Raw genomic sequence first — 9,458 nt, 5'->3', positions numbered from 1 at the left:
TTTTTTTTTTTTTTTTTTTTTTTTTTCTGGCTGAATGTGGATATGAATCTTGTTAACATCTTCTTTGACAATATGTAAGCTCCAGTACTGGTGGGTCAATTGGTGGTTGTCCATGAAGTGTGTGTGCACTGATATGTACCTTTCACAATCATCAAAAAGCATTAGGGCAGCCTCAACATTTGTGGGTTCGTGTAGTACCTCTCAGGATTTTGGTAGAAAGGGGGCATGATGGTGACGTATCATTTATCCTGTTTTGACTTCATTGCTGCGATTATACTGCATACAGAATCACAGTAATCTTGTCTATTTAGTTGGAGTGGTTGTGTTACCATTTGGTTTAACTGTGAAATGTAGACTCCACTCATTATATGAATACAAAGTTAAATTCCTTTCTGCTCTCTAGGCTTGAATGATTTTTCCTCTCAGGCTTGCTATTAGATGCTGGAAACCTATGCTAAAGTTGGGCAACCCAAACTTCACTCCTCAGTCCTCATAGAGAGATACCACACACTACATTTCATGGATTTATCTTAATGGTATGTAGAACTGTAGATACATACCTTTGTTCCTTGTTGGTTCCCCAAATACAAGAGTGGCTAGAGTTTACTTGCAGGGTTCAGTGAAAGGGGAAGCAAATCCATTTCCTTTACACACTTACAGAGGTTAGTTGAGCCATGAAAGCTAATGAAGAAAGCATGTCTTCAGTAGCAAAAGAATGAATAGATTCTGCCTGAAGTTTTAAGCCCTAAACTCTCCTGCATCTTGAAGATCTTGGGCTGGGCATGCAACTGCATTACCTGTGTGAAAGCATTTGATATTTCGTGGATAGAATTATAGATTGCGTCCAGATTCTGTGATGAAGATGGGTACCAGGAATTCTGATTGAACCATTGAAGCCCATATTCTCACAATGACAAACTCCTGAACAGAGTTATGCGAGCTTCTTTCATTACCTGTGTGAAAGCAAGAAAAAGAAAATTCCAGAAACACTAAAATAAAATTCTCCAGTGACTGGAACTCCTGGGCCTCCTGCTGACCACCAATCAAGAGCCTTAAATATGCATTTTATCCATTCCAATTAGAGGGTCAGATCCCGGATGAGATTCTATCTTTACCATGGGTTAAGAGAAACTGGGTCCTTTCTTGGATGTCGAAGTTCAGTTTCTCTTACCTAGTGCTGGTCCAGCTCATGTGAGTCTTGGGATGGTTGAGTTTGGAGTCAAGTCCTAACCTTTGGCATATTTTGCACAAAGTGGTCACTGTCAAGACTTTGCTTTCATGGCAGACATTTGACAGGGTAACATAAAGTGAAAATGTCAATATATGGAGGTTACTTGTAATATGATTGAATTTAACTGTGAAATTTGCTAATCTAAACTTCTTTTTTTGGGTAAAGCTAATACGACATATATGGAAAAAAATAGGTGGGCCACAGTGGGAAAACTTTCCTAGCTGATCATTCTAAAGGACCTTCTGCCCTTTTTTTTTCTAGCATGAGTAGCTTATTCAATTAATGCTCTTTGCATATTTGATATTTTATTGCAACAGCACTTGTGCATCATTTAGGCTATGTTTGGTTGTAAAAGTAAATAAAGGGATGGAAAGTGAAATTTTTATACTTAAAAATGAAATATATGTAATCATTAATCATGTGACTTTAATGTTAACTTCAAATCATTTCATATTTGGTTATAAAATTTCACTTTATTTTGCATCCAAAACTCTTTGTATAATATGTAAAATAAAATTTATATGCAAAATATATTATTACTAGATATGGTTAAAAAAATTAAGTAGTTTATACAATCATATGGGGTAATTATTATAAAAATTTATTTTTATAGTATGAAAATTTCATTTTCCTTCTCTTTAAATTCTCATTGCAACCAAATGGAGCCTTAAGGAAAATAGAATGGGTTTGGCATTGTGGCCTCAACATCCTCTATAGCCATCACACCAGTGCAATGAACAGTTGGTGGTTGGGAACCCCTTGGGGTGTGTGTCTGGAAGCTCACTGCAATGTTGCAGCGGCTATAGGGATGTGAACTCAATATTATGGGGTTACTGGCCCAATGGGTACTGTAGGAACAATTCTTGGTTTAGACCTTGACGATCCGATCCCTTATTCATATATTAACCTTCAATGGAGTTTCCAAGTGGCAGAAAAGTATTTTTTATTTTTTCCATAGAACAGAAAAAGGAGAAAATTTTAGAATACGTTACATGGATATATCTTATTGGTATCTGGATTCATTCCCTAAAGGCCATTTTTTTTTTTGGTAAAAATTCCCTAAAGGCTTGAGCCACTGGTCCTGGTAAAAGAGAGATTTTTTTCTTTAAAATATATAATAATAATAATAATAAGAATAAGAATAAACTTTTCCTTCACAAACAGTTTGGGAAACCTTTCCTACAGAGGCAGCTCCTCTTAAAGCTTGGCCCAATAACTTGGCATTTGTGAATAGAGAAGCAATTCAATTTATCACATTCTTTAAAAATCATCCTGATGAATTGAAGTACAGGGATAGAATTGGTAAATTCACCTCTATCAGTATCTACACAAAACTAAGGACTCAAAAGAAGAAGAGCCTTTTCTTATTGTTTGGGCAATGCAACAATAATTATATATGGATGAAGATATATTTAACTCTTTACATGCTTTGGTATCAATGACCCTTGTCAATGATCTTTCGCAATTTTCTAGACAACAATTTGTAGAGAGTTCATGTTTTATTAACTAGACCATCTCTTCATCCAGTTTTCTTGGCAACGAAAGTACCACAGGAAAGCTCAGTTTTCTTTTTGATCTAATTATGGACAATCAAACAGTTCCTGAAGAAGATTAACTTTCATCAATTTGACAATAGTCACAGTATCAAAAGGATAAGGTTTTCCTTCTTCGTGAAGGAATGAAACACCCATGAATCTACTATCATTATCAATTCCCTTATAAAATGAACATACGAAATACCCATTTCCTTATTAATACATTCATCCCACCGCTATCATGATCCATGGCGAAGGACTACCTCACTCACCATGGCTGAAGGAAAACTGCTGAGCCCATATCAAAATCTCTTTTGAAATTTAATATATAAATATGTGAAAAAGTTTCCCATGATGCTAATATACTATTGTCCTCTCACATATGTTTTTTTAATGTATCAAAAGAAAGATACATATAGCTTTTAATCCTTTTATGTTCCAAAAGTAATTTACTAACAGATACGTTGGATTATGCTCACAATCATCATCTTTGATGTAAAGAATGATAAAGACAAGAGCAGTGACAGAATTAATAACTAACAAACCAATGATAATAAGACACTTGTGCGTGTATTAAGTAACATTATCTTCAATGGGACCAATGATCACAATGATAATAAGACACTTGTGCGTGTATTAAGTAACATTATCTTCAATGGGACCAATGATCACCCATTATAGGAGCTCAAAGCATAATTTAAGGGTTGGTTGTTACTTAGCATGAGCCTCTAGTGGCCGCATTACTCAATTAATCCCACTTAAATATTGATTAGGCTTCTTCACTTTGCATTAATTTATTCTTCTAATGCAGTTTGATGTAGTGGGTTACTTTTATTCACTAAGCTTATCCTGTTTAACTTTTATTAATTTCTTCTCATCTGTAATTGAACTTCCGTTTGTTTCGTCGTAAAATAATCAGGGGAAAAAAATAATTTACCTCCTAAAAACAATGTGGAAAATTTTACTGCTTGTAAAAGCTTTACATGTAAAATTTTTACTTGCAGCATTTCACATGGAAACAACGAAGCCTATAAGTAATGAAAAGATCATTTGCCTCCCTTTTCCTAGTGGGGACTATTTTTTTTTTTCTTTTGTTAATGACGGGTATCCAGGTCTTTGGTTTGAAAAGTCGCACAGTCCCATACTGACCTTACAACCGCATGGATCAGATTATACCAGGATTGAATGAGAACCATTTAATTTTCACCGAAAAAAATGAAGAACACTAAATATTCTCGTGTGAGTGACCCTAAAGAGATAAGAGGAGTTGAACTCAGAACCACATGCTTCTTAAGGCAAATGTCCCTTACCAACTCAGCTACCGCGTGGAATTACATGGTAGGGAATCCTTCCTCACAATAGTGCCAGTCCTTTTCTTTGACCTTCATGAGACCTCGAGATATTCTAGAAAGCTATTTGGAAGTTGGGTCTCTAAAGTATAAAATTTATGCTGTAGTGCTTAGTTAATAATAAGTTTTGAGAGCACTTGAAAACTGACACTTTTTCGTTTCCTGTATTTAATATTCTCTTTAGAGGTCCTTTGTAGTAAGATTTGAGAGCACTAAAAAACTGACACTTTATGTTCCTGTATTTAATATTGTCTCTTTACAGGGCCTTGATGAGCTGGTTACAAAAACCTTTTTTTTATTATAAGAACTTTAAGTCTCCTCTCCTTGCTTAATTAAATACATGCAATATTTTTTTTTTTTTGGTAATCAAATACATGCAAATCCATACAATATATAACTAGCTTTTCATGAGGAAACTTTTCTTTTAATAAATGGGAGGTGGGCTCCCTTCAAGTCTCTGTTCTCAAGTGAAAAGGGTTAGTGAGAGTCAACAAAAGATCAAGATTCTGTCTTAAATTAAAAGGTATAGTTAGTGACCCACTGGAGAGCCAAGTAGCAAACAACTGTTCATGAGATTGGTCTAGGACCTCTAGGTGCACTGAAGTATTACAAACATGTACTTATCTCCCCTTGTAATTTGTGGAATGTCATATTATCAAAGCAATCTCTCATAAGGAATGTGATTGATAGGAATATGAGGAAGAGAACAAAGAGGTGGAAAAAACACACAAGGCATGGAATTGATCAAAAGGATTCTTTGTTTACAGCGGCTACAAAACTGAAACCTTATATCCACAATCCTAATTTCTAATACAAACCCATAAACACTTCAATGTACAAAGGCAACAGAAGAAGACCCACAAGGGAAAAAGAAAGACCCAAAACATTTAATGCTTACAATCCTTTTGATCACTAGCAATTCTCTTCAGCAAATGAACCATTACCAACACTCTCCATCTGCACAGCCTTGCTAGATGTTTGTGGTTTATACCATAGAATGCAAACAAGATAGACTCCAAGATTAATGAAGCTTAACACAGCTAAGAGCCAGTAAAAAAGATCAAGTCTTCCATTGTTAATATTATCAGCTAGCCAACCCTGCCCCTCATGGCTTAGAGTAACCTTCTTCACAACCGATACCAAGAAGCTACTAACAAAGAATCCAAGTGAGATAGTCGTAAGAAAGAGCCCAGTGCTCATCGTCTTCATTCCCTTTGGTGATCGAGTTATAAAGAAATCGAGCTGCCCAGTGTATATGAATGCTTCTCCAGATCCAACTAAGAAAAATTGTGGAATTAAGATGAAAACACTTAAAGGCAGTGTGGAGGTGTTTCCATTTACAGATCTTACAACTGATAAACGTTTATATTCGGCAATTGCTGCAGCTGCCATTCCTAATGTAGAGAATATGAGGCCTATCACAATTCGTTGTAGACTGGTGAAACCTGTTACAAATTTTGTAAACCATGATTGCTGTTAGACCACGTCCTCAATTGCTGATGGTACAATGTTCATGATATTTTCTAGTACTTGTTCTTAAGGACAACGTATCTTACTGCGGTTTTCTGCAAAAGTAGTAACTTTCTCATTGTATTTAGTTTTTGTATTCTCTCACTCTATCTCTTATATGAATGTTGAAAAATTATTCAAGCCAAGAAAATTTTTCCTTTTACCTTCTTTCCCTTTCCATCTCTTCCACATAGGCATGATCAAACGGTCATTGACCGCCAGAGTGATCAATATGGCTCCCACAATGAAGACAGTGAGAGATCCTGCTGGAATTTGGAAATTCCCAATCGATCTATCCATGGTACTAGCTTGTTCCACTGAGAAGGTGATCATTTGTGCATATGTGGTCCAAAATATGATCGTTGTGGCCCAAATTGGAAGTAGTCTGACCATCATTTTGACTTCCTCCACCTGTGTTACTGAACATAGTTTCCAAGGTTTTGGAGCTGAAGAATCATTTTTTCCAAAATCTCCTTCTGCAACAATTGCAGCCTTGTCTAGGCAACTGCGACAGATACACGTTGTTAATCAGTTTAAAAGATTTCCACATTGTAATTGCACTAAATCTTGTTATGTTTTCAGAAGTCTATCGGGGATATGATTTTCTTCCCATGTATAATTTCTCTTGCACTTGATCATTAGACTAGCTAATGGGCTTTCCGGTATTATAATTATAATGAAATGTTGAATTACTATTTGTTACTGTGAGAAACTATATAGTACATAAGAAAAATATACTACAAGTCTACAGCAGAAAAGTTATCAGTGACAATAACAAGAATCCATATACTCTGTTTACATGTACCTAAGATTTAGATTAGTAACTTTTCACTAGTAACTGGTTAAGTATATATCTTTTTTCTTTTTTTTTTTTGGGGGGGGTGGGGTGGGGTGGGTTTGTGCTCCATTTTGGTGCAATTAATGTAAATTTATGTTATCAACTGTTACTTACCAGAACTGGTCTGTGTGATGGATTCTTGTCGCCTCAGCAGAATTCTCATAAAACAAGCCTATGCTGGGAGGAAAATCAAGCTTCCTCTTCCTTATGGAAGCAGCAATGACTTGGAAAATATGGACTATTGGGCTCCCTAAGCTCTTCTTGTATCTGTATCTCTTAGTACCTGATAGAAATATCAAGATGGCACTAATCATGGAAATAGAACAAATCCCATATGCCACACTACGGCCCACGTGATCTTGTATGTAGACTAGTACTGTAACAGCCATCAATGTTCCTGTGCTGATGAAGAAGAAGAACCTATTGAAGAAATAGGCCATATGAGTCCTTTCCCTTTCATCTTTCTCATCAAATTGATCAGTTCCAAATCCTGAGACGCTCGACTTAAGACCACCAGTCCCCACTGCAATCATATACAGAGCTAAATACAAAATTCCCATTTGGAATCCATTTGCTTGCTTACAATTTTGGGAGGTGCCATTAGTGTTGCAGGGTGGTGGGCGTAGCTGTGGCAGCTTTGTGGCCATTGCTAACATGCCTGTACCCTGGTTCACCATCAAAACTGTTACTTTCAGGCTTTATGTAAAACATGTAATGGGCTACTTAATTTTCAAGCTAAAGCATTTTTTACGGCTTAGTGTAGAAAGAATTTATTAGAACTAAACACTTACAAGTGTTTGGACAGAAGTAAAGATGGCAATGTTCCTGTATCTGCCTAAAAAGGAATCTGCAAGGAACCCTCCAAACAAACAGAGGAGAAATGAGGTTCCCATAAAATCTGTTACTATGTTAGCTGAGGTAGAACTTGGGAGATGCAGTGTTCCAACCAAGTATGTCACCAGGTTCACTGCTATTCCCATTGTAGATAGCCTCTCACATATTTCAATCCCTGGGAAAGCAAAATGGAAGAAAATGATAATTGGTATATTAACCCACAATGAAATCTCCATGACTATGGATTGAATCTTCCTAGTGAAAGCTTAATTGGCAGCCATAGTTTTGAAAAACAAGACAGTATCAGAGGGGTGAAGCAAAAAAACTCTGGTTCTCACTCAGACCACTTCAGACCGGTTTGACCGGATGAACTATGGTTTGATTAAAGGAGAACATAATAAATAAATGTCAAAAAGTAGCAGAGAATCCTTGCATCATAAAAAACGTAGCACACTATCCTTCACAAAGATAAATTCAAAAAGTGAGACTGGGATGATCCCCTCAATAATGAGAGAGAGAACACATAAGGATGCAGTCATGCAGTTGACAGGTGCTTTGTGATAAAATTGTCAGTGGAAATTATTTTATTATTATTTTTTTACAACTTCACTTGAATGACACATGAAATATAGGATAGACATCCCCTCCCAATGGACCCATCACTTTGGAATACTAAGTGAACCAAAGCACTCTTCTCTTTTGATGGGTTTCCTCTCTATTACTAGTATCCTCACTTGGGTTCCGAATCAAAAAGAGCAAAATTAAGAAAATGGTAGCCTTAATTTGGCCTAGCTAGTAATTTTTTTTTTTTTTTTTAGAATGAGTCTTATCTAGTTATTTGGTTTCTAATTTATGGTCAAGGGATGTGTACCTTGGTATATATCTACATGCCCCACGAATTGGAAGTGTGAGATGGTTTGTAATATAGGGAGGAGTGAACAAGGAGAGAGTGGAAGGAGAGCTGTACAGTGTGTAATTTCACGTGTACACCTTCCGCATTCACTTATAACCCTTATTTAATGCTTCATTCAAAATCTTATAGCTCTAGTTACAAAAAATATAAGTTTGTTCGTTTATTGATTAGAAGAAAAATAAATAATTAAAAAATAAAAATCTAAATGCATTCATGAACGATTTCAAAATGGTATTGAAAATCAGCATTAATCAAAGTGAGATATGCTGATTTCCAATTCGAATCATCCGACTTTGTCGATTCAGATTTGATTTTCAAGCCCATGTTCAACTTAGAAGCATTTTGAAAGGTGAAAAAAGGTGGTAAGTCAAGTCACTTGGAAGACTGATATTCTTCACTTGTCAATGAAAATAATTAGCTTAGTGAAATCATTAACATAAGGCTATTAACAAGTGAGTTAACAAACATCTCTCATTCGAACATTGATGTATTAAGTCTTTTATTAATCTAATCTTCTATAAAAATAACTTAGTGAAAATCTGTTAAGGGCGCCTAAATTATACAGATTTTTATCAAAAAAATAATTTAATTATCCAGATCATATATTGTTTGAAAAAAAAAAGAAGAGAAAATTAATCTTGCAGTCCACACAAAATGGACAAAAAAGCTTCAAGACTTAGTTATAAGAAGTGATACCCAAGGTATTTTGTACTTGAAATTAAATTTAAAGGTTTTTGGTAATGGAAGACAATCTTCAACCTTCAACTTGATCCAAATCTTGCTGGAATTGGATTGTCTAGGAAGTTTGTTACTTTGGTGTAGCACAGAGAGAGAGAGAGAGAGAGAGAGAAGCAAAGCTTGGGTGTCAACACGAGGATAACAAACCTAAGATAAGAGCAGCAGGCACCCAGCCTCCAGATTTAGACCTTTCAGCTGGAAATCCCTTATAGTCTACAGCATCTGCAACTGTACTGCTCAACTTCCCCTCCTGAGAGATAAGAAATCACACAAAGAAATCCCAAGTTAACAACAAAGGAAAGAAAAGTTTTGAAGATGCCATTGGCCCAAATAAGCAGGAGATAAGAATAGTGTAACAGCTAACACAAACCATTTTCTCCCAAGTTTCTACAGTAAAAGAGAAGAGTTTGAAAAGCTAGAAAGAGTGGCAAGAGAATGAACAGTCCCTTTGATCTTCATGTACTCCAACTCATAACTTATGTTGTCATGAGAGCTTCCCCTTATATAGAAG

The 9,458-nt window shown here is 35.8% G+C and overlaps 1 protein-coding gene across 1 annotated transcript; it reads right to left on the bottom strand.

Moving 5' to 3' along the window:
• Positions 1 to 4,830: 4,830 nt before the first annotated feature.
• Positions 4,831 to 9,458, bottom strand: LOC122078909 (protein NRT1/ PTR FAMILY 6.2). Its single transcript, XM_042645108.1, has 6 exons — positions 9,318 to 9,458; positions 9,095 to 9,197; positions 7,254 to 7,471; positions 6,577 to 7,127; positions 5,789 to 6,129; positions 4,831 to 5,560 (listed from the first exon to the last, which is right to left on the bottom strand). Exons 1-6 carry the CDS (start codon positions 9,318 to 9,320, stop codon positions 5,028 to 5,030), a joined length of 1,749 nt encoding a protein of 582 aa, XP_042501042.1. The 5' UTR covers positions 9,321 to 9,458; the 3' UTR covers positions 4,831 to 5,027.

The sequence above is a fragment of the Macadamia integrifolia genome, chromosome 5, assembly GCF_013358625.1.
Source record: "Macadamia integrifolia cultivar HAES 741 chromosome 5, SCU_Mint_v3, whole genome shotgun sequence".
In the NCBI taxonomy this organism is placed as follows: Eukaryota; Viridiplantae; Streptophyta; class Magnoliopsida; order Proteales; family Proteaceae; genus Macadamia; species Macadamia integrifolia.
This window is presented reverse-complemented; position numbering and strand designations above follow the sequence as displayed.